We start from the raw sequence: 25,808 nt of genomic DNA, 5'->3' as shown, positions 1-25,808 counted from the left end.
CATCATTCATTTCAGGAGAAAGTATTGTTGACTTGACCAGTTTTGCACTCTTTATACAAATATTCTTCAGCTGAAAAAATAATCAATGGTTAATTTCAGTAATTGTTTGGATACAGAAGAATGTAGAGCCGCTCACATGTAAGTTTCGTCGCTGCTTTGTGATGATTAAAGGAAAAGTAATTTTTATATATCGCCACGCACATCGGCTGCTACCTTCCAAGCCGATTTTATTGAAACAAGGTTTCTCCTATTTTATATAAAAGAGGCATCTGTTTTATTGTGTTGTGTACGGCAAGGAAACATGTTTTGGCGACAATAAGAGCTAAAATGTGCATTCTCCTTGTCTCTGTGCTAAAGGGTGATGAAACAGGTAATGAAACAGGGTTGGACCAAAAAAAAATTAAATCGAATAATTGATGGTTTAAGAATAACTATCATGCAAAGGATGACAAGTTTACATAATCTCAATGCTTAATACAAAGACAAGCCTTCTTTTAGCAGTCTGTATTTTTTTACGGTATAACTTGTGCAGTCCGACACAGCCTGCATTTCACTGAGCAGGGACAAAAATCTTTCAGCTATCCAAAATGGGTGTAAGGGATCGTTCGGTTATTTTGGCCGGGGGGTTAGCCTGCAAAATACAAAATACTGGGGGGTGGGGGGGGGTGGTCATCTGAAATTGGGAAACTGCAAGGAGGTTGGGGTCAAGCGTTTTTCAAACAGCACTGTTGGGGGGTCACTTGATTCAAAAAACGCGCGCCCATCCTGTTAAAAAATGTGATTGCAGTGCACAAACTATTCCGAAAAATGGTGGCGGTTCTCCGTGTGTCGTTCATGCTCTGATGTCAGTCCACAACGGACGAAACACAAGTTGCATGTGTTTTCTGTCCTATTAACTTCTTGTCTCGCTAAGTCCTTACAGGCTTTTGACAATATTTGTCTTAGGTTTTTGTAGACAAATGTTGCACATTTCTTTTACACACAGAACAAAGCTAATGAATTATCAAAAATTCCTCTATCGATGGCTCGGGGTGATCAGTTTTTTGACGGAGAAACACGTAGAATTTGCCGTCCCATCATCGGCTACGATAATTGAACGCCCTCAAATAAAGATATCTCCGTAATCTCGACTAAATGAAACAGGACCAACTTTAAAAAAGAGTGATAATGTGCCCTGAAAGCTATTATTAATCAAGCATCTCCGTCTGTTGCGACGTCAGAGAAACAAATCAACCGTTTATGGGTTTTTTGTGCCATAAAATTTAGAAAATTTCACATCGGTTCTTTGTCAGCTTACGTCAAGCTCCGACAAGTCTTGACAATTTTTTATTTCGTAGATGATGGAATTACACCATAATTATCTAGTTTGGGTATTTTTTTCAAACTGAATTCTGGATGTAAATATTTTGGATAATGACTGCCACCTTTGTGGGGCTACGGAAAATTATCCTGCCGCCTCTATAAATGTAGACGAAAGTTTTGGATTTGCACCAATCTCTGGTGACAGATTTCTGATACCAGTATACCCATTCGAAGCAATGCGGTTCTACACGGTGTTTGTGGCGTTGGCGTGTCTTGCTGCTCTCACTGTAGAGGCCAAGCCGGCAAAGGATGAGAAGAGTGGCGAGAAACAGGTAATACACGTATATGCATCACCATAACTCTGCGATTATTGAACGCTGATTTCCACTCACGAGACTTTGCAGCTAAAATAACGAACAAAGGGAATACATCAGGAAAATATAAAGTGTTTGGTAACGACTTTCTGTATCAAGCCTAATCCACAAAACGACAAAATCAAAAGATATATTTTTAGAATCTTAGGTCTGTTAAAAATGAAGTGGCGATGCCTTTTTATTTCATTCTTTGAGCCCACAAGACTCTCCTACTGACACGAAAACAACAACGTTATTACACGCAGTTCTGACACACGGCAAATAACTTCACTCTTAATTCGAAATTATGTAATTAAAATTTTCCGCTGTGCGCAGACTCTGCAGAGCACAATTTTTTTTTCATAAATCGGCGATCGTAATAAAGCTTCGGGAGAAACAAGCCTGTATGTTTCCGGAATTTACCATGTTGCATTTTAGTTAATGACTTATTGGTTGATTTCAATGCGTGAAACACTGCTTCTACCGTAGGCAAATTTTATGAACTTCGAGACATGCTTTCCTTTAATGACTGAACATGCAAATCAGGACGCATCGACGTCTATCTGTGCTCAAACTCGTTAATCTAACATGAGAAAAGAACAGGTGGGAGTTTGACAGCCAACTATAATGTACAACATCTTATGGACCTAACAATTAATGATTTTATCTACTGTTGATTGACCAATCAGAGTGCTCAATTCAGGGTGTTTTATCTACTCGTAAAGCTTTGGTCACCAAATTCCAGAAACGAATGACAGCGCCGTAGTAAAGTACTGTCCAATCAAAAGTGAACATGTCATATTCTGTAGACATCTGGTACGTTTTAATGTTGAAATTTGGTAACACAGCTGAAACCAGCTGCAACACAAAATCTGCTGTGGTACAAACATAAACTATTGTAACACACCTCATCCGCAGTCTGTGTTCTAATTCGCCAATTGACAGTCACGTGGGATGCGTTATTTTTGTGCTGATCCACGTAAACGACGTCATCAGGCATCATTTGTCGGAACTGTTGCCTGCCAGGCATCAGTTCCGAAAAATGATGCCCGCTGACGTCAAAAAAACATTGGCGCATGCGCGAACTGGAATGTAAACAAAGATGCCGTCTGCGGACAAGCGAAACGATAGTCGAGAAATTTCTCGGTTTATCCTACTTTCTGAAGAAGAACTGAATGCTCTGGTTTCAAACAAGGACTCGAAACGAACGAAGACGATAATCAAAGGTGCATTGAACGTTTTGCAGAAGTATTGCGACCCTGTCGGCAAAAACTTTTTCTTGCTGAACCACTCCAACATATTACATCATGCGACAACTTTTGTGTATGGTACGTGCTTATGTATGACTACGGATGAGGTGTGTTACAAAATACATATTGACTGGCCATGAGGGCAACAGCATACGTCTGTACCCCGAGGGACTGTGAGTCACCCCCCAAAACAGATTGTTTGGCCTCGGGAAACAATCTGTTTTGGGGGGTGACTCACAGTCCCTCGGGGTACAGACGTATGCTGTTGCCCTCATGGCCAGTCAATATGTGTATAATGTGCCCTAGGGCATTTATAGGATGTTCCATTACATTGGAAGGCTATTTCACAAATAAAAGTTTTAGTTCATATCCTAAACATGTTACATTGACAAAGGGGACGGTTGACGTAAACACATTGAAAACGAAAATATATCAGTTTGGGGCGATAGTTTTTAAGTCGGATAAAACCCTCGTAACTCGGGCTCTTTTGGTATATAAAGTCCAACCCTACGATAAAATACGATATATACCAGAAGAGCCCTCGTACTCGGGCTTTATCCTATACATATTTCTCTGTAGGGAAAGCGTTTTGCAATTCCCTACAAGCTCACAAAGCCTGAGCAGAAGAAGCAATTCGAATGGACGACCGAAGGTTATGACGGGTACTCTCAGGGGGCGACCGGAAACTATGACCAGACGACCGGAAATTATGACAAGCCCAAACAGGGGACGACCGAAAATTATGACAAGCGCAATCAGCGCACGACCGAAAATTATGACCAGAAGACCGAAAATTATAACCAGTACAATCAGCGGACGACCGAAAATTATGACCAGACGACCGGAAATTATGACAAGGCCAATCAGCGGACGACCGAAAATTATGACAAGCGCAATCAGCGGACGACCGAAAATTATGACCAGATGACCGAAAATTATAACCAGTACAATCAGCGGACGACCGAAAATTATGACAAGCGCAATCAGCGCACGACCGAAAATTATGACCAGACGCCCGAAAATTATAACCAGTACTATCAGCGGACGACCGAAAATTATGACCAGACGACCGGAAATTATGACAAGGCCAATCAGCGGACGACCGAAAATTATGACAAGCGCAATCCGCGCACGACCGAAAATTATGACCAGAAGACCGAAAATTATGACCAGTACAATCAGCGGACGACCGAAAATTATGACCAGAAGACCGAAAATTATGACCAGTACAATCAGCGGACGACCGAAAATTATGACAAGCGCAATCAGCGGACGACCGAAAATTATGACCAGACGCCCGAAAATTATAACCAGTACTATCAGCGGACGACCGAAAATTATGACCACACGACCGGAAATTATGACAAGGCCAATCAGCGGACGACCGAAAATTATGACAAGCGCAATCAGCGCACGACCGAAATTATGACCAGAAGACCGACAATTATGACCAGTACAATCAGCGGACGACCGAAAATTATGACCATAAGACCGAAAATTATGACCAGTACAATCAGCGGACGACCGAAAATTATGACAAGCGCAATCAGCGGACAACCGAAAATTATGACCAGACGCCAGAAAATTATGACCAGTACAATCAGCGGACGACCGAAAATTATGACCAGATGACCGGAAATTATGACAACCCAATCAGCGGACGACCGAAAATTATGACAAGCGCAATCAGCGCACGACCGAAAATTATGACCAGACGCTCGAAAATTATTACCAGTACAATCAGCGGACGACCGAAAATTATGAGCAGACGACCGGAAATTATGACAAGGCCAATCAGCGGACGACCGAAAATTATGACAAGCGCAATCAGCGCCGGACGACCGAAAATTATGACCAGACGCCCGAAAATTATAACCAGTACAATCAGCGGACGACCGAAAATTATGACCAGACGACCGGAAATTATGACAAGCCCAATCAGCGGACGACCGAAAATTATGACAAGCGCAATCAGCGGACGACCGAAAATTATGACCAGATGACCGAAAATTATGACCAGTACAATCAGCGGACGACCGAAAATTATGACAAGCGCAATCAGCGCACGACCGAAAATTATGACCAGACGCTCGAAAATTATTACCAGTACAATCAGCGGACGACCGAAAATTATGAGCAGACGACCGGAAATTATGACAAGGCCAATCAGCGGACGACCGAAAATTATGACAAGCGCAATCAGCGGACGACCGAAAATTATGACCAGATGACCGAAAATTATGACCAGTACAATCAGCGGACGACCGGAAATTATGACAAGCCCAAACAGGGGACGACCGAAAATTATGACCAGTACACTCAGTGGGCTACTGAAGGTTATAACCCGGACGATCCCCACAACTACCTCGGGGATGACATCATATCTAGAATAATTATTGACCTTGAAGCTCAACTTGGAACTCAACGTAAGTAAACTGAGATGTTACTTTGATGTCGTCGGGTCAAAATGGCATCAGAATACTGCATGTAGTGGTCCCTCGGATACCAACAGCATCTAATAAGCGTACATTTGTCAATCAAATGCTCAATCGTATCGCGTCTCAGATATGCAGCGTATTTCCTTGAGAATATGCAGTGAACGCTCGATATTGCAACCAGGGTTGTTTTAACGTTTAAATATGGTACTTGAGTGCATGTATTTCAAAATATAACAAATCTGAGAGGTAAATAATGACTGTTAGTCTCTGCTTTCCTGCAACATGATGGAAAAAAGTCCCCACCTCCCAGCAAAAACCCCCTCTTTGCCCTCTTTCGACTAATAAGCCCGCTTACTGTTATCACTTTGCCTCACGCCTTTCCCTCCACAATAGGCTAACTTCGAAAACAACCGAATTATGCTTACAGCAGTTCCTCCTATAGTAATACATAGGAAAAATCCCCACCCGGCTACAACTTTTTGCACGAACGTGGCTTGTTGGCTGTCTCTGTATGATATATTTTCCGAGGGTGAAATCACTGTTGCATATACCTGACAATCGAATGTTGCATTGCTCTAACGATAACCTCATTTGTCTTTTCGCAAGTTTGCATGAACTTCACGTCTGATTTTCCGTTGGGTTACCAGTGTGGAGACTTCTGCATGTCGGCCGAATGGATCTGCGATTCAGTGTATGACTGTTCATACTATTTCAACGATGAATCTGAGGCGGCCTGTCAAGCCAGGCGGGATATCGAATCAATATTCGAAAGTGAGTATTCTCGATTTAGATGCTCCTTATTCTGTCATACTCTAGAGGTTGTATTGGTCAACGGGCGAATGAGCAACTCACTTTCTCTCTTTGAATATATATTTTTCGTCACTTCATGCCACTCAAGAAACCAGTTATAAGATAATGAACAGCGTACTGGTGTTACACTAAACTATTACAAGTTCATTCAGGGACGTCGCTAATCAATTTGTAATGAATGCAGTTTCTTACTTTCTTGTGGGTATTACTGATTCCGTTTACTTCACTTTCGCTGCGCATTTTGGATTTGCTTTGCAATTCGATCACACATTTTTGTCCCCGTTTGAAAACTATGGAAATCAAACTACACTGTAGACGTGCAATCCATGCTGGCACCCAGGAACAACTAAAACAGTGAAACCGCACAAGTGTTTCGTAATCCACCTTTCCAATTGATCCCACTCGAAAGTGAAGAGGATAAGACGTAAATTTCACTAACACGAAAATCTCATTTTTTTTCTAGTTTGTGAGGCGATTAACGAAGACTGTTACGGTGAGTAGAAAACGTTTTCGCTGACGATACAGCTTTTGAGTTTTCCATAGGCTTGATATCTTTACAATGAACTTATGAGGGTTGTGCGAACCCTGTTGCTATGGTAAGGATTACCCTCCATACCAATAGTAGGATAATTTCCCTGCTCTTTCCATATTTCCACTGACTTATAGTTTGAAAGAAGGAAGGGATGCCTATTCTTGGTCCCAAAAGCATTCAACATCGTGCCGAGGATAAGCACAGGCGACCAAATAAGTATTACTGAGTTTTTCACACTGTTTTCTCTATCATTTTCTCTTCTTTCTTCATGCTCTGAATGATCGGAGTAAATAAAATAAATGGTTTATATAACCTAACCTAGTTATTTATTTTACACTCCATTACAAGGACGTATATCTCTCATACACACATGCTGTAATTAATTAGTCAACACAACTAATTATGCTAATCCATGGACTTATCAGAGGTTGGTCAACATCGGAAAGATAGTGATGTTAATGAAAAAGGAGAAGGTATGAAGATCTTGGGAAAAATGTCCCGAGGACGTCCGTAAACCAAGTGGACGCTTTTATATTCATGATATGCGCAAACAAACACTGCTCATTATTCAAAAATAAACGGGAAGTTAGATCGAAAGGAACGCTGGAAACGCGCATGCTTTTCGTTGCCAAGCGCCAAATTCTAACATAACTAATCAGACATGGTCCTGCTCCATGTAACAAATGCCACCCAGAAAGTATCAACCGACCAAGCAGAAAAAGATCGCCGGAGTGGCCGTTTCATGAGTTTTTCAACAAAATTATATAGGTGTATGTTTCACGTCGTCGTTTTCTGGGAGTGTATATACCAAGTATAATTTACAAACCGCGTCGTGATTCAAGGCACAATGGTGACACATCAGCAGGAGCACACACTGGAGAATTTTGGCCAGCACTGTGAATTTTTTAAACCAGTCACCTTCATTTCTCTGCACTCGCTACTAACTCCATGTCTACCGGTAACATATCGTTATTTTCTGTCTCAAAGTACGTACCAGCAACAGGCCTTTGACGTAAAAGTCGGTTTACACTGATCTCGCTACAAAGTAGAGGGGGTTCAAGGACGATTGAAAAAAATGTTGCACCCTTTGTGTTTATCATTAAAGGCAAATATGGAATCAGATATCAGGAACGAAAGTTATCATCGGGGAATGTACCACTCACTTAAGCAGATTGTCACTCTGTCAATCTATCGGTAACAATGACCCTTTGACAATATTCAACCATCAAAATTCACACAGATATCGCCTCTGGCATTCGCGATGGCATGTTTGGCCCGTGCGCGCGAGTCAAAACACAACACGGGCAAAGTACAGCATTGTAGCAATCAATCATTTACTCTAAATATTTGATTATGATCTACGTTTATTTTGATGGGGGAAATGTGTTCAAACGTTGTGTGGAGAATGTGCGAAAATTTGTTTGTGGATCTTTTCCTCTGTTTATTTGGTCTCAGCATCATCTGAAATAGGGGAATAATCGTTTCTGTTTTGCGATGCGGCTACCTTTGACACAACACTTCGGTAGATAGAAAAATGTGCGAGAGTTTTGTCAACTTTGTCGTACCCTTAATTCTCGATAAATTTCACACGAAAGAAGAGGAATGCTTTCAGTTTGGGCTTGTTCTGGTGGCCATGGTTACTTACGAAAGGATAGAATATGTATGGCAGCCGATGACTTTTGCAAGAAAGTAAAAAGGGTGTTTTGTTCAGGTAGTATGCGCCTCGAAGGTGAAAGAATTAAACGTTTGCGCAGATTTTCTTCGATGAAAGTTGCAATCATCCTCTTAGCAAATCAAGAGTAAAAACCAGAGGTAAACGTGCAAAATTTGATACAAGAGGAACAAATTACGTAGTATTTACCGACACTTGACATTCAAAATGGTCCCCTTCCCTGTGTTAAATCTATATGGGGAAAATGACAGTTTCAAGGTCAAAATATCTGTACCAGAAGCAAGTTCTACTTATTACAGAGTCTAACAACTTTGCAATGTCAAGTACTATAGCTTAGGCAATCCTTACTTCTAGCATAGCAACTGCTTACTTTGGTCCCTTTTTTGGCGATCAGGCGAAATCTAATAAAACTCTGCGGTTTTACAATTGTGCAGAATAATACACTTTTCAAAGCTATGTGAATTCAAAGTCGTAGAACCAAACCCGGTGTGTGTGCTGTGCATTTATAAAGTTATATGCATTGATTTGCACACATTTTAGGGTACAACATGAGCCGATCTCTCAACAAGAAGGAGGAGGAGATGAGCAAGTCGTCGATGAAGGAGAACGGTAAGCTGCGCCCCTACGATGACGTGCACTCCAGAATTGATCAGCAGGCCAAGAGAGCCAATAAGAGGGATCTGACTGGAATTTTGTTCAAGATGAAGGAGAATCTACCGAAAGAGCGCCACTACATGAAGACTCCAAAGCAATCTGAAAAGATGCGAGAGATGAAGCGTAAGAAGAGGAGCGCCGACAACGGCAAGAAGTAGATGCGGCAAAGACCATTGGTGACGCCAATTGATGTCGTCGATTCCGATTAAAAACAAACGATTCGTTTATGCATGTTGATTATTCTACATTTGATAAGAACAAAAATCGACTTCAGCCTGGCAAGTAGGTAAATCTTCGAATTAGAAAAACAAAACGTGTATGTGAGCAAACAGAACAAGATTCAGAAATTAAGTCGTCTTCAGTTATTTAATTGAACTCTTCGCAACTTTCTTTCTTCATGCATGTTAATAAACTGTTCGTCAAATGCAAACAAAAGTCGCACGACGTGTGTATGATTTGATCCACTAATACATCACATGTTTTCCCCGAATTACACTTTCATAGTCAATCCATAATTGTATGTGTGTCAGCCTGATGCATTATCGGGTAATTAAGCCATTGTCTTTCCACTTTTTACGTCAATCTCCCGTTTGTTTATTTCATACTATCACATTTGCTTCGCCTGCCCTGGTTTGATGTACACATGTATATGTTTAACTGCCTCCTTGTCCCTCTCAGTCCCTCCCTCCCTCTCTCCCTCCTCCTCCCTCCCTCTCTGTCAATCTCTCTCTCTCTCTCTCTCTCTCTCTCTCTCTCTCTCTCTCTCTCTCTCTCTCTCTCTCTCTCTCTCTCTCTCTCTCCCCCCTTTCCTTCATTGCTTTCGCAGAACATGTCACAGTTTGTTACTTATGTTAATTAGCTATAGAGGGAAACATGTTTTAGACACACTAAAAAGTCAAATAACGGCATCACAATTTGTTGGTGACAAACAGTATAAAGACCGCGTACACTGATCATCTGGGATCTTCAGAACAAGCATGGTGTGTCGACTTTATCAACTTCACTGGCCAAGGGTCTTTCCTCAAGGTCACACACGCCCTCGCCAGGAACAATGCCGACCTAACCAGGCGAGCGGACTAGACGACGCAAATTTTTGTATGGCCAATTATGTCAAACTGTCACACACTTCGTCGCACTACTTTGAGGTGTAAATTACATTTCGAGGAAAACATTCCGCCATGCTGCCTTCCCCTCCCCCTGGCGACGTTTTCGGAATTAACAGAATGCATCATGGAACTTTACAAGTTCAAGTGTTTGTTACTACCCACCATCACAAACACAGACCAAATTGGATACAAAAGAGACACTTACACGAATGAAATGTTCGGTTAATAGAAGATGCCATAGACTCTTCACTAAAACAAACAAACAAACAAACAAACAAACAAACAAACAAACAAACAAACAAACAAAAGGGAGGGCGATCGTGTTTTTAGGCTTTTGCCATGCCGTTGACGCAAGAACACTTGTCAACTTTGCAGGTTTATTGCCCTTGCGATATTTGGTTTTGGAAACTTTTTCACCCAGTGGATGAGGACGACGATATACAATGAATGTAGTAGTGGGGATGGTTAACAATGGAAGGTTTTTTGCTCATTTCTTGTGGTTGGGAGAATGTCAGGCAGGGATGCTCTATGTCAGCAGAAGTTGTTGCAGAAGTGCCACTTGAGGTCATATGAAACAATAATGATATTGGGTTTATGGCGAAAAACGGTAAATATTAGAAAGTGCCTCGGGGATAGATATTCTGAATCTCAACTTTTTTTGTAATTCTACCACTTTTAGGGGTTTACTTTAGAGCTCTTTGAATAGTTTGTCAAAAATTGAAAATTTTATTTTGCCCAATGGAGTTAACCCATGGATGGCAGCCATTTTGAATTTCAAATATCGGTAAATGTCAGGTTATTTGTTTCTCTAGTACAAAGCTTTGCACAGTGACCCCTGATTTATATTATAGATTTGGTAAGAGTATAATTGAAAGTTTCATCGTGGAAAGTTTGAGCAAAGTTTAAGTTTACTTTCGAGGCGCGTACTACCATGAGATCACGCAGGTGGCTATATTTATAATTTACATATGAAGTCCCTCTGAGTACTTAATCTGCTGATCAATATGGAAAGTTCTCGTGAATTATATTAAACAGAGAGACAACCGTACGATAATAAGGCACCTGAACAAAAGAAACTGTCCTAATACCGTGGCCAACGAAGCTGATGTAAGCGTGCCACTAGTTTAACCCTCTGTATGGATGGAAGAGACGGTATTTGACAGTCTTGACAAAGGATAATTCTTTCAATGAGTCTCGCCATGTCAAAAATCTGGCGTCTATGATTATAGGTGTTCAGCGTAGCATCGGTGGAATGAGCTCTCGTCCAATCGGAATGGCGCATGGTAGCATAACATAATATAATATTGGGTTTAAACAGCCTGTTTTACTTTTTCCCATTTTGTTATGGAAAGAAAATTCAGTTAATTTGGATTTCAGTCAACAAATTTAAAGTGGAAAAGGTGGTTTACAGATGTTCGATGATGGATCAAATGTTAAGGCCTTGATATGGGATGACAGCGGAGAGGAAACGCTGATGGCTGTCATTGTTTATTATTAGGAGATATTTTGATGAGACAAAACATATGTCGTCATATGTCACAATCAAGAAATTCTATGATAGTAATCAAATCGATAAATCTGGACCAGATTTAAACGATGGTGTGCTGAATAACTTGTGGAAAGTCGTTCTGAAAAAAAACCCATGGTGTTGATTTGACTAGGTGCCAAGACAGGAGAGCAAATAATTTGGAGAAATATTATAATAAATTGACAGTTAATCGTTTGCATTGTAATTCACTGAATATGGCTGGAAGCTGGTTTTGTTTGTGTCAGATTTGTTCATAAACAGTTATTTCATTCTGCAGCAGTATCTTTTGAATAAATAACAGAAAAAGTGCATCGTAATCAATACTTAACTCATTAGAAAGCTATTCCATATCAATGGCATGAGATCTCTCAGAAATGATTTAATACAAACATACAAAATTGAGTACAAAACATACACAACTCAACTGACTTCTCTAGTTACCAAAATACAAATAGGTGAAAAAAGTGCAAAATTAATTTTGACCTTGTGCAAATCAGATTGGTGCTGCTAGAAATTCTTTTGGCGAATTGTTATATTTTTGCGTTACAACAGCAAATTCTCATAGACTAATACGTTCGGCTGTCGCTCGACGCAACAGGACGTCGTTCTCACGGAAGTTCAGTTCAGTGAACGAGACGTCCAGCCGGAGAGTTCCACAGGAAACCACATGTTAACTCAGCAGCAGGAGCACCCTACCGAAGTAGAAAGCTATGTACAAATATAGTAAAGCACAGCAACCATAAAAGTAACAACAGTTGACTGTAGACAACAGGACCAGGGTTAATCAAGCGAGCCCCAGACCAGCTGTACAGTCGCTAGTCGGTTTTATACCCCTAGGTAGGTCAGGTGACAAATACCGACCAACCCATAGAATTCTCTTGACAACTTCCACCGTTGAGGGCTCCAGCACAGATGATTGCCCAAATACAACAGGATTCCTTTGAAGGTACCGTTCTCAATCAAACGCTCTATCAGTGGGTGAGCGAAGTTCTTGTTAACGTCAACACTTTGTCAATCTTTCGTTCTCCAATGAAATTTTAGTCGACGGAATAATTAAATGTCCTGTTTGATAAATCTTACAATACAGTGGCGCTTATATACCATTAGGGTATAAAAGTTATGGACTCTGATCCCCTAAAAAGTGCGTCAAATTATGAAAAATAAACTACCTATCCCATAGTCATCAGAATACAACCTCCCGTTCGAGCCCGGAGTCAGAATCGATGTAAAAGTGATGAATGATGAAAAATAAAGTTTCTGAGAGTCTTCAGAATACTCTTTACTCTCAGTCTACAGGTGAGGATGTTTAAATTTTTAACTATTTGACAAAATGTAGCCAGAAATTCATAAATTGAATAATTCTCCCATGATCGTTGTTTGTGGTGTACTGTAGCCGAAATCATTGACCCGGCGGGATTAGGATTAACTCAAGTCGGTTTAGGCGGATAAACAGATCGAAAAAAAACTCTAAACGTGTTTACAATGATCAAGAGATGAGAGCTCAATTGAAAAAAATGTGAAATTTAACAGGGGATTTACGGTTCTACAAACGGCAGAGAACATCTTTAAAACACTAGAGAACGCTATACACGCGTTGTCAAAATGTAGCGTCGAACATCTGTACGTAGAACTGCTCATGACCTTTTTATTTTTCTGGGCGATCATCCCTAACGTTTGGTCATAATGATTGAGACACAAACAAGATATTAGAAGAGTTTATGCAAAGTAACACATATAATTCAATGTTTAAGGTTCAAGGACAAGTATCGGATCCCTTCCAAACAATTCATTCTCTGAATAAAATCTGAGCTCACCTGCAAAACTGTCGTCGCGTTACAGAAAACGATCTATAGGTTGAAAAAATTGCACGCCCAGTTTGCACGATTGATACAGCAGCCCACAGTCCCTCTAGCAGCCATTGACCGCGCAAATTTCAGCTACAAACACAGCAACGTTTGTGTAGGGAAGAAAAACTGGATTTGGGGGAGGTTATTCAACTTCACTGTCGTGTTATCCTCGTGTAAACAAATATTAGAAAATGCAAATCAGAGCATTTTCCAATATAGAGGCTTTTAGACAATAGATTTTACCAGGGTTACGTGTTCGGATGGTCGCAGACAATTTATAGTTTGGAAGGTCCCCCATACTGGCCCTGGAACCTGAATCATTAAATTGTACATTTCCAACAGTCTTGTTTAGGACTAGACTTGGTTCAAGTCGGTGAATTTTAAAAAAATAAAATCATTTATAATAGTTTCTCTTGTGTCTCTCCTATTTCGTACAAACCTATCCAGAATTTGGCAGCTCACGCCAGGTTTTCCCAGCGATTGAATGCGTCATGTTTGAGTCTGCGCAGTAGTGAGTTAGTTTCTGCCGGATTTTCGAGTGAAACTCCGCTGTATAGCGTTCACTCCACTCATCGCGTTCACCCTACTCATCGCGTCCACTCAAGCGCGCGTTTCACATGAAAGCAAAATACAAATCATTGCGTTCACTCCACTCAAACATTCACAATCACAGACTTGAACCAAGTCTAGTTTAGGACTTGATCATCGTGACTTTACGTTCATGTAACAATGTTATCATTCACCCAAAACAACTATGGGTACATTCTTACAATGGAACCTTCGGAAATTTGATGGAGCTAAACCGTGTTTGAAAGTCACAAAGTTCTGTCAAAAAATAGTATTTCATTTGGAGAAGGCGTTTTTCATTTCACTGCACTGCGTAAATTCATGTGTACTACAATTAAGAAGGAAATAATGCCGGTAACTATAAAATCGATTTTTTTTCAAATATCGTCTGCTATAATTTGAATCAAAAACAGAATACGGGAAATTTTTATTGGCAGTTGTTATTTTACGATACGTTGCAAATATGCCGATTAAGTTTCTGTAAAAGAGATTGATTTGAACCGTGTCATTTCAGCTTTGGTTGCTCCACATGTCTGCCTTTTCTCGTAAGGTTATTTTTTCAACCTCAGATTTGCAGTAATTATACAATATTTCTGAAGAATACATACACAATGTTACACTCAGACTTCACACTCTTATCAATATAGAATGGGCCTTGAGACAGATGTTCGGATTCTCAAATTTCTTCGAATCTTTCGGATTCTACTGCGCTTGCGTGGCCTCGTTTTGAAGCCAGTGGCGTACCAGTAAAACGTTACTTTATTTTGTAAACTTTTACAGTTTATAGTACTTGTGGCGGAGAAAACGTTCACAAATAATTCTTACGTGTGTCAATCTCATCAAAATATAGTGAAAATAAATTTGGAATTATTTCAAGTTAACAGATCCCGAACAAAACTACCGCAGAACGAGCAATCAGGGATCTGTTTAAAGAGTCTTCGGTCAATTGTCAGCGAGTAGCATTTATATACATTGTCTACAGAGGCAATCACATGTTGAATACATGTAATGTGTTGTCTAGTTACTGTTGTTTATATTCGCGTGCAACGTCTGAGAAAAGACCTCGAGGATGGATGATATTTGCAAGGACTGTAAACCTAAAAGCATTAATACTGTAAATACGATTTTTACTGACTTGACCAGCGAAAACACATCTCTATCATGGCGAGTGGCTGAAAACAGCGTACTGCAGGCACAAGTCATAGCGAACTATGAATCCTAATACATAATGTCACCCTTATCAAATCAGCGGATCTTGAAAAATCGGAAAATCTTGACTATACAAGTTTTTATTATGCCACAACAGAGGGATGTACCATTATCCAGCATAGGATATCTATTCCCTTATCAAACTGAACTGAACTGAACTGAACTGACAAATCGTTGTAAACCCCGGATAGGGGAGGAAGCATATGTTAGGAGCACCGCATATAGAATGAGAGAGAGTGGCTGATTGGTTAACGGGCAGAAAGTGATGTACGGAGAGGGGAAAACAAAAGGGACAAATTTATGCGACGTTAAGGGCTCTAAAAGTGACACATAAGAGGCATGGGATTACATTAATTTTGATTTATATGCATTTATATGATACTTTATTAGGGAAAGTCAACAGAAAAACATGATAGAGATAGAACATGTTGTCTTCCTTCAACACATTTTTATGAACATTCTTTCAAACAAATGATGCATGGCTCGATTCTTGCGTTTGACTTGCTTCAAAAGTTAAATAGCTAATTCTGCATTCATTGCTGTAACAGTAGCTTTAGGCACTTCGGACTGATCTCGAAAGGTGCAGCATGTAGGAAATGTTGACTTATTTTCGACACCTTGTAATACAACTAATCTTTTTGATGCGAGATGATGCTTTTCCACATTTCTATTCTTTAACTCGGACCTGGTGACTTTGAAGTTGACAAGTTGATTATCGGAAACTTTATTACGGTAATATTAATTTCCTAATAAAACCTAACCCTAGCCAGGTTTATAACATAGCAATCACTGATAGAAATAATTCTAAGCATTGGTTAAGGAACCATAATAGTCAAGAAAATGCGAAAGAGATCACAATAAGGGGATCTAAACAAGTTATTCGGCATGCTGGGAATCCACCACCATCAACCATTCCCCTACTTTCTTGCACCTTTGCTTCTTATTTTTAAGTATCCGTGGATGATATGAGCAGCAACTTTGCTAAAATATTCCATCTGTTGACGGGTCGTACCAACCGCTATATCAAAACTCTGAAAATCAAAGGATTATATAAACACAGTTAGAAAAGTGTCTCTTCAAAGTCTAAACGTAAACTCGGCGCCAAGGGGGGATATTTTGCGTACATCTTAATTGTGAAAAACTAACGCCCCCATCTGAGAACTGTTACAGACTAAATTTTCTTTGGCTTATTGATATTGTTTTTGTATTTCGGAATCTGTACAAAGATCAGTGAACGAGACGGCTGAACTTTCCAAGTCTGTGTAAGGGTTAATGATCATTACGAATTTTCCTTCATCTTGGTTAAAACTCCGTTGTCAGGGACATTCAATGTATTTGCGTCATTGATACCTAAGTATCAAGGATACAGGTAGAAATCTGTACTAGTGATATCTATTGTCAAGGCAGTAGAGTGAATTCGTATCATCAATACCAGACAGGACCCTGGGACGATTACATAAGGGAAATGTTGTATAACGATGATATCACTTATGCAGATTATGTAAAATTTTATATGATCGATGCCCAATCAGAGAAAGTTTAGTAACGTATTTCTTGAAGGGAAGAATATTTTAATTATTTGAACCAATCAAGAAATACTAGTCGATTAGCGATTGGAGGCTTAACTAATTTAATATAATTAGGATGCCACAATTTCTTTTTAAAAAAAGGGATAATCACCCACTATGGTCAGTAGGAGATAGCTGGGCATCCGATGTTTAAACTTGACACTTCAGTAATAAACCACCATCATTGATACCCAACAACTCTGTGAGTCTCTACTCTGTCAAAGATCTCGAAGTACCTCTCAGCAGTGAGTACACTCCCCAGACCGGCGAGTTACGACTATAACAGAACAATTGTTGTTCGTATCTAATGTACATCAAAATATTCTAACTTCTGGTTGAAGTTGATGTCGATGCTCTTTGCAAGTGTGAAACGATATGTATTTTGAGGGAGTTACTGCTCGAAATTTTGCCCTATCACTTCATCTGTTGTTGGCTTTCATGAACAGTCCAATAGGCACAAAAATTATGCGTATCCCGAGAACGCATCCTTAATTTTTTCACGGCAGATTAGCTTCTGATGTCGGCACGTTTTCCATGATTGTCTTATTTCATTGCATGAAACTATCCTCAATAACAGTTGTTAACGTACAATTACAAACTGTAACAATTTCAATTTTGGTCACGGTAAAGTTAAAAAATCACACTCAATGAACTTGGAAAATCAATTTATTTGTGGATCAAACAGTGACATAGAGTGGCTTTCTGAGAAGTAAAAATGCTGCCAGGAAATCCTTTCTATGATCCAAATTGTAAAAACAACACATGTTCCTTTGTTGAAGTACTTAAATTTCATTATTCATCAGCAGAGACATAAAATTTCCAATGGTAAAAAATGTTACTAGTATTTACTTACCACGACATATGCAAGTTTTGTCGATTTTCCACTTTATACTTGAAAAAAAATGCAAGATTGATTTTTGTCATGAGCTGATCATCTCCCGCTCAAGCTAGAACTTCGTCACAAACACGACACTCACCAACTTTTCATAATTTCCACTAAGCAATATGTTCAGAAATAGGTCATTACCTCTCTCGCATTGATATCCAGTGTAACCCTCGGGGCATGCGCAGTAGTAATCGCCAAAGTAGCCTGCAACACAGGTGCCACCGTTGAAGCATTCATCACCATTGTTGCACTCGGGAAATTCTGAAAGTCAAGAGGTTAAGGCGTGCTGAATCAAGAGGTTTAGGCATATATATATATATATATATATATATATATATATATATATATATATATATATATATATAAAGGGGTCGTAAAGTTTGAGATGAAAGAATCAAATTATCTGACACATGTGTTTTTCTTTAAATTCAAAATGACCACACTACCCTGTGTTAACTCTAGAGGTTAAATTAAATTAATTTGATTTTCACAGACATGAGAGGGAGAAAGCTTCATTTATTCCACGGCTTCAAAATGTGAGGCAGCTGACCAAAAGAAATTATGAAGATTTGAATGTTGCCTAGCCGTCTTCTATCTTAAATCTTGCTATTTGAAAACAAGTACTAGTTCATGAAGGACAATTTTAGTCCAGTCAATCTACGAGATTTTGGCACCTAACCCACCACAAATTGCAACAGAATTTTTTTCTTCAGAATGCATTTTAGAGAGGTACCCAGAACAACATATTAAAAGTTTACTCGAATCCACCTTGGGGAAATATGTCTAATTTGCATAAATCAAATATGGCTGCAAACCATCCAACAAAATAACATAATTGGCCAAATATCACATATTAACAAGCTATTTCAGTGATTTCAAAGTCTGACACTAACTATTTGGATGAGGGAATCATTTTTGAGGTATACTGTTTCATATAGGCACTTCTTTAATTTGCATAATTCCAATATGGCGGCCAACATTCCTACAAAAGATATTTTCGGTCATATACCACGTATTAAACAAGCTATTTCAGTGATTTTAAATTAAGAAGTATATTTCTTAGGCACGGACAAACGATTTTCGAGATGCAAAGATTTGCAAAGGTAATTTTTTAATTTGCATAAATCCAATATGGTGGCCAATATACCTACAAAAGACATTTTCTGTCATATACCACGTATTAACCCTTTGGGCGCCAACGATTATTTTTGTCAACTTTATAAAAAGTACCTGAGTCAATTTTTCTGCTTTTTGCCAAAATTTTGATAAAAAATGTAGCTGATGAAAATGTTATCCATTTGGTCAAAAATTATGAAAAAAAACGTATAGAAAAGTTCACAGAAATTGGTAAAATATTGCATTAAAATTTTGGTGTAAAAATTACAGCAGTCAAAGGGTTAAACAAGCCATTTCTGTGATTTCAAAATTAAACGTTTATTTATTTGGCATAGACAAACAATTTTCGAGATGCAATGCATAGGTACTTCGTTAATTTGCATAAATCCAATAGGATTGCCAACATACCTACAAAAGAAATTTTCTGTCATATACAACGTATTAGCCCTTTGGGCACCAAAGCCACAATTTTGATAAAAAACTTTAGCTGCTGAAAATGATATCTATTTGGTCCAAAATTATGAAAAAATGCAGAAAAGTTCACAGAAATTGGTAAAATAATGCATCAAAATTTTGGTATAAAAATTACAGCAGTCAAAAGGTTAAACAAGCTATTTCTGTGATTTCAAAGTTAAAAGTATATTTCTTCGGCATGGACAAATGATTTTTGAGGTGCAATGATTTGCGTTGGTGCGGCACTTTGTTAATTTGCATTATCCAAAGGGCGGCCAATATACCTACAAAAGCCACTTTCTGTCATATATCATGTATTGAACATTATAGTTCACCCATTTTGAAGTTTAAATATATTTCTTGAGCATGAAGAAACACCTTTTGCGGTTCAATGTTTTTAAAAGACACTTTTATAATTTTCAGAATTTAAATATGGCTGGTAAAGTTTTCAGCAATAGGAATATCAAGAATACACTGATAAGACGGCGCTGCAACCAACGCAGCGTATATTGGTCAAGATGATTTTTTGCAAATATTCGTCCAATTTTGATTAATTTGTTGACCCAAGATTAAAAATTGGTTAGGTTCACCTTTTAGCTTGGCAAGCAGTCGTAAGCTGCACGATAAAGAAGGGTTAATGTATGCAAATGTATGCAAATCATCAAATTTCCTGCTTCCCTTTTATTCCAATTTCAAGATTTCCAGAGAATATAACTCTAGTCTGGCTGGGTCAAATTTTCTGAAATTTCACATTATGTTTTTAAAATGCTATATGACAAAACAACTATTTCGTTTTGCAATAAAATTCTTACATTTTGAATTAGAGGCATTTTAATTTTGCTTATCATAATTTTAAGCACTTTTTTGAATGTCAGTCTTTCAGCCCATGCCATTTTAGAATGACGATATTCTCTAGTTTCAATAAAATATTACATTTCAAAAAATAGATTCTATGATTATGGGTTTCCTTGTCATCTTAGATAAGAAATATTTCTTTGAAAAAAAACTATTGGCAACGTGCAGCTCCACCTTAAGTCCTAGAACATTTATTTTTAAAATTGTAGAAAATGTGCTATAAATTAACTTACAATAACAATCCATTTACGAATAAAAGTTTATTTTAATAGGTGTGAGTGATACCTGAATTCGTTAAAATGCTCCATAAATATATTATACTTTGAAAAAAATGTTAAAGCAAATTTGGTAGACTTACATATATGACTTCCGAACGGATTAAAATACGTATATGTTGATGTGCGTTTACTATTGAGATGTAAGAAAGTCATGCAATTTTAATTATTTTGTGATTTTTCTAAATATGACAACCGGTAATGATTGATAGTCATCTAATAATGTCTTTCTGAATATAACATTTGATTCATCTGTGTACGGCATTTTTTGTAATTTTTATAGGTGTTTTATACTCTACAGTGTTAAAACATGTAATCTTTAATGTTTACTGTTTTAAAAAAGTCGTGTACAAAATCTTTAGTTTATAATTTAGACTGAACCCCGTCTTTATGGACGAGTGCATCTTTGGTACATCACTCTAGATGATAGGCAAGAAGTCATCACATATAACAGCAAAAATACAATAAACACAACAAAGAATAACAACGCAGAAAAAAAATAATGTGACCAAAAATAACACATGCCACAATACAGACAAATTAAACTTAGCGCTGATGCAAACAATGTCAGACTCTTAAAAACTTGATCAACACACAAACTCACAAAAATTGAAAATTGCATGCTTAGCAAAGGCTTAAAATTAATTCAAACAACTCATCAGCCCAACAGAATCCAACTGTTACACGATACAAACATGTACATCTGGAAAAATGACACTTGGAAAAATGACTCAAGATGTACTTGTTTGTATTGTGTAATAGTTGGATTCTGTGTTTGGATTAATTGTAAGCCTTTGCTAAAGCATGCAGTTTTCAGATTTTTTTGAGTTTGTGTGTCCATAAAGTTTTTATGAATCTGACATTGTTTGCAATAGTGCTAAGTTTCAATTTGTGTGTATTATGGCATTTTTTATTTTGGTCATATCATTTTTTCTGTTTTTTAGCTTTGTTGTGTTCATTGTATTTTTGCTTTTATGTTTGATGACTTCTTGCTTATCATTTAGGGGATCAGATAAAGATGCACCCATCCATTAGAAGGTGGGTCAGTCTAAATTAAAAACTAAAGATTTTGAACACGTCTTTCTTTAACAGTAAACATTACAGATTACATGTTTTGACACTACTGTGTTAAACACCCATACAAATTACGAAAATGCCGTACACAGAATCCAATGTTAATTCAGAAAGAGAATATATTATTCAGAGACTAACAATAACCAAAGTCGTCATATATAGAAAAATAAAAAAATTAAAAATGGATGTCCAAGGACTTAACAGTTTCTTCATGATAGTTTCCTAGTGCTAAAAACTATACCAAAATTAAGCCATGGGCATTAACATGGCAGCCATATTTAATTCATGCAAATTAAGGGCCTTTGTAAGATTGCACCACTAAAAGTGTTTCTTCATACCCAGAAAAATATCAACTTTGAAATCACTAACAGAGCTTGTTTAATGCGAGGTATGACCGATAATGTCCTTTGTTGGAATGTTGGCCACCATATTGGATCTATGCAAATTGTAAAATTAGCTATGCAAATCAATGCATATCCGAAAACGTCCATGCCTTAGAAATATACTTTTAAATTTAAAATCACTGAAAAAGCTTGTTTAATACGTGGCATATTACTGAAAATGTCTTTTGTAGGAATGTTGGCCGCCACATTGGAATTATGCAAATTAATGAAATCCCTAAATGAAACAGTATACCCCAAAAATGATTACCTGGGCCAAATAACTAGTGTCAGACTTTGAAATCACTGAAATAGCTTGTTTAACATGTGATATATGGCCAATTACGATATTTTGTCGGATGGTTTGCCGCCATATTTGATTTATGTAAATTAGTCATATTTCCCCAGGGTGGATTCGAGTAAACTTGAAATATGTTGTTCTGGGTACCTCTCTGAAATGCATTCTGAAAAAAAAATTCTGTTGCAATTTGTGGTGAGTCTAACCCTATTTTGACGGGACTATTTGTGCATTCCGTTGTTTACGTTTTGTAGCTTATCTATTCAACACATGACATAAAAGAACTACATTTTCTTTAAAAGAGTTTTTGTGCTCTTCGAAGTACAAAAACTCTCACAATTATACATTAAATAAATGATCCAACCTTTAAATTAAATTTGTCTTAAACTGCACAAAATTGTAAAACTGTTCGTGAAAAAGGTGTTCGTAGTGATTTCATTTGGGCAGAAAACGGGCGGGAAAGATATAATTCTTTTTCTTAAAGTGCGACGTGGAAAAGGGGCCAGTTGGCTGGCAATATAATTCAGTTTCCTTCCAGGGGCCGATGCGGTTGGCAAGACCATATGGCAAACTGGAAATGTGATGTGTTTTCACTTGGGAGCCGTGAAGCGGAGGGGGTTTCCGGACCGGTGCGGAGTGAGGGAAAGCAATGTGGTAAAGAGAAAATCAGCCAGTCCGCTGTACCTGATTTACAAACTAATCACACTTACTTATTTCGCATTGATATCCCGTGTACTCAGGTGGGCATACGCACCGATAGCCCCAGGGTTTCAATATGCACGAACCGCCGTTGTAACACTCGTCACCACTGCTGCAATTGGGAAATCCTATGCAAAGGAGAGGTAAACGACAGCTAAAGAAGGCTTATGGTATCACCATTCCTTTCACGACAAGACCTCTGAGGGATCACTTCATACATCAAGACCTCGTCAAATCTCAATTTCCATGTGTTACAGTGAACTCAATAATTTGTCATGTTTAACATCGTAGCGTTGCTCGAACGCATTGCCGAATTGTGGCTGGGGTGAAATATTATATACCCTTGTGCAATATGACATCAAAAGTGAATTCTAAAATAACATTAAAAATAATTGCAGTTTTGCAATTTCGTTTTGCTGTCATATTACAAAAAGGAATATAATTTTCATCCCTGCACAATTCGGCAATGCAGTCGAGGAACGCATCTTAAGTTCTGGCTGATGGTGACCCTTCAGAAGAAAACACAGAGGCAACTCTTTGACGGTGGTGGCGGTGTTATGGGTACAAGTATGTTTATGAACATGCCTAGTCCTAGGCATTGAGACTTTCCTCTTTAACACACTGACTACACTGAAAAACGCAACACTGTTTAAGGACTATTTGTCGCAACATAGAGTCAATCCTTTTAGAAAATATGCCAACGTCACGTGCAAACTGCATGGAAATACTTAGGATTTACTCACTGGTCTCACAGTACCTCCCCGTGTACTCGTCGGGACACAGACACCACAAATTACCCTGACTGTCTGTGTCGTAGCTTCCGCCGTTCAAGCATTGAGTCGCATTGTTTCGTTCGGCAACTCGCTTAAATGTACAAAGAAAGAAGTGGTGTATAGATTTGGTATAAAAAGCATTTCTCTAATCTACATTTATGGGGAATTTCTTCACATTGACATTTCGGTCCATAAAGTATGGTAGGAAGAGTAGATGTTAGGTGGTACCTTAACATTTGTCTTCTATGACAATGCTACTCGACTCTGTATCTATGACAATGCTACTCGACTCTGTATAATAATTCCAGACCACAAATGTTTGTCCCTCAACCGACATTATGAAAATTGCCTGCCTGGCATTAGGGGAAAAACGCATTATTTTTGTACCTGACTGGTACGAGAAACTAATATTTGTTTTCGTACTGACCTTTATTATACAGAAATCTTCGAACAATGTTTAACTGAATTCTAGCCCAGTCTTGCACAGTTGAAAGAAATTTCCATTAACAAAATTCCATGAGAACCCAGTGATATTAATATGAAGATGCAATCAGACATGCCGAAAAGTACGTATATTGCTATGCAAAAACCCTCACACTTTACCTGTTTATTGTCCAGATGCCGATTCTTTGAAGGCAGTGCCTCTACAGCAAGTACAGCAAGGCAGGCCAATGCCACAAGCACCGTGTAGAAACGCATTGCTTCGATAGGTCGAGTGTGTACAGGTTTCAGAATAGTATCAGCGCAGAGTGTTGGAAAATTTGCGAATTTCGTCTGCTTTTATACCTTTGGCACTAACCCTCTGGCCTGACAAAAGCAGGGGGTCATTATCCAAAATATTTACACCTAGAGAATTATTTGCACGAAAATCAAAGGTCTTTATTTACAGTTTTACCATTTATGCATTGATCATCGCAACTGTGCACGTTTAAACGCGATAGAAACCTCTAACAGCCAGTAAGAAAAGCAAATATCTTAATCGCGTTTTGACGTGTCTAAAAGCTTGGTCAAATTTAGACAGAAATGGGTTTGGGCAGTAATTACTTATACTTACATCTCTTTATTTAGTGTGACTCCGAGGTTGTTCAACACAGACACACATATATACATGGATACGTGGATACACATGCATACATACACACAGACAGACAGACAAACGGGCAAATTACATTTTAACATTACAGCTTAACGGGCAAATCACTCTTCAGTTAATTTTAATGAATTTTTTGTTTTGATTTCATTATGTTTTCTCCCTCTTGATAATCTCCTTTTCTGTAACTGTTTTTATTTTGCATTTTATTCCGACTCGCTATAAATCGCTAAGACGGTGTACGGAGCGATCGCCACTGTTTTTAATATCAGTAAAGAAGGTATTATGAATCAGTGATGTCCGCAACATTTAACAACTGTAGCAGATTTATCAGAAAAGATCCAAGCTAAATGAAAAAAAAAGAGAAGTATGTTTGACCGACGTTGAGAAATGGACTAGGGGACAGCCAACAAAGCTGTTCGTACAAAAGGCGACCACGAAACGATTTCTCGGCTGGCGGGGGGGGGGGGGGGGGGGGCAATAAGTTGTTAACAAGCCGGCGATCGTTTAGGAAGAATTTTTCTTGGGCTTCTTCGGTGGTGAGAGGGCAGCGGGGAGTTTCTTTGATATGAAGAGGGGAAACACAAACATTTCCAGGTTCGGAGTTGGAGGAGTGGAATTTTTTTTTAAATTATGGTGAGGACATGGACAGCTCCTCTAGTTTTGTTTGCTTGTTTTTTTAAATTCAAAATACGTCAGAACAGGCTAAGCATACGGTTACGGTTACAATTTCCGGTCTATTATGTCATTAAAAAACACAGTGAAAAAAGAACAAGTATTTAGGCCTATGGGAAAAGTCCGGAAAATTAAGGCCTCAATATTGGTAATATGGAGTTAGCCATTTGTATAATTGATATTAAAGCTTTTTGCTACTGTTCCGTATGTTTCACAACGTACAATTAGTATTCCCTTATTTATTTTCTTTCAAAGTGGTGCAAATTAACCGACATTTTAAAATAAATTAGTTCCGTGATAACATTATTAACAATTGTGGCAGTAATAAATATTCGCCAAACACCAATATTCTCTCGACATGTACAATCATACGGTCCTGAACAAATAAGTCGACCAGG

The 25,808-nt window shown here is 38.4% G+C and overlaps 3 protein-coding genes across 3 annotated transcripts; 2 read left to right on the top strand and 1 right to left on the bottom strand.

Moving 5' to 3' along the window:
- Positions 1-1,538: 1,538 nt before the first annotated feature.
- Positions 1,539-4,537, top strand: LOC139148564 (probable serine/threonine-protein kinase clkA). The gene is made up of 2 exons (XM_070720051.1): positions 1,539-1,634; positions 3,485-4,537. Exons 1-2 carry the CDS (start codon positions 1,539-1,541, stop codon positions 4,535-4,537), a joined length of 1,149 nt encoding a protein of 382 aa, XP_070576152.1.
- Positions 4,538-5,036: 499 nt separating this feature from the next.
- LOC139148162 (uncharacterized) lies at positions 5,037-9,380 on the top strand. Its single transcript, XM_070719473.1, has 4 exons — positions 5,037-5,331; positions 5,950-6,114; positions 6,617-6,646; positions 8,898-9,380. The coding sequence occupies exons 1-4, from the start codon at positions 5,133-5,135 to the stop codon at positions 9,167-9,169; spliced, it is 666 nt and encodes a 221-aa protein (XP_070575574.1). The 5' UTR covers positions 5,037-5,132; the 3' UTR covers positions 9,170-9,380.
- Positions 9,381-15,622: 6,242 nt separating this feature from the next.
- LOC139148753 (delta-like protein A) lies at positions 15,623-24,393 on the bottom strand. Its single transcript, XM_070720213.1, has 5 exons — positions 24,249-24,393; positions 23,616-23,736; positions 22,884-23,000; positions 17,864-17,983; positions 15,623-16,299 (listed from the first exon to the last, which is right to left on the bottom strand). The coding sequence occupies exons 1-5, from the start codon at positions 24,342-24,344 to the stop codon at positions 16,292-16,294; spliced, it is 462 nt and encodes a 153-aa protein (XP_070576314.1). The 5' UTR covers positions 24,345-24,393; the 3' UTR covers positions 15,623-16,291.
- Between the last annotated feature and the right edge of the window lie 1,415 nt (positions 24,394-25,808).

The sequence above is a fragment of the Ptychodera flava genome, chromosome 13, assembly GCF_041260155.1.
Source record: "Ptychodera flava strain L36383 chromosome 13, AS_Pfla_20210202, whole genome shotgun sequence".
NCBI lineage: Eukaryota > Metazoa > Hemichordata > Enteropneusta > Ptychoderidae > Ptychodera > Ptychodera flava.
This window is presented reverse-complemented; position numbering and strand designations above follow the sequence as displayed.

What these genes read in the sequence shown, in the direction of transcription:
- LOC139148564 (XM_070720051.1), top strand. Translation starts at nt 1,539, where the DNA reads ATGCGGTTCTACACGGTGTTTGTGGCGTTGGCGTGTCTTGCTGCTCTC. An exon ending in AGAAGAGTGGCGAGAAACAG is followed by an intron (nt 1,635 to 3,484) that starts GTAATACACGTA and finishes ATTTCTCTGTAG; the next exon opens with GGAAAGCGTTTTGCAATTCC.
- LOC139148162 (XM_070719473.1), top strand. Translation starts at nt 5,133, where the DNA reads ATGACCGAAAATTATGACCAGTACAATCAGCGGACGACCGGAAATTAT. An exon ending in AGCTCAACTTGGAACTCAAC is followed by an intron (nt 5,332 to 5,949) that starts GTAAGTAAACTG and finishes TCTTTTCGCAAG; the next exon opens with TTTGCATGAACTTCACGTCT. An exon ending in TATCGAATCAATATTCGAAA is followed by an intron (nt 6,115 to 6,616) that starts GTGAGTATTCTC and finishes TTTTTTTTCTAG; the next exon opens with TTTGTGAGGCGATTAACGAA.
- LOC139148753 (XM_070720213.1), bottom strand. Translation starts at nt 24,344, where the DNA reads ATGCGTTTCTACACGGTGCTTGTGGCATTGGCCTGCCTTGCTGTACTT. An exon ending in GGGGAGGTACTGTGAGACCA is followed by an intron (nt 23,001 to 23,615) that starts GTGAGTAAATCC and finishes TCCTTTGCATAG; the next exon opens with GATTTCCCAATTGCAGCAGT. An exon ending in GGGATATCAATGCGAAATAA is followed by an intron (nt 17,984 to 22,883) that starts GTAAGTGTGATT and finishes CTTGACTTTCAG; the next exon opens with AATTTCCCGAGTGCAACAAT.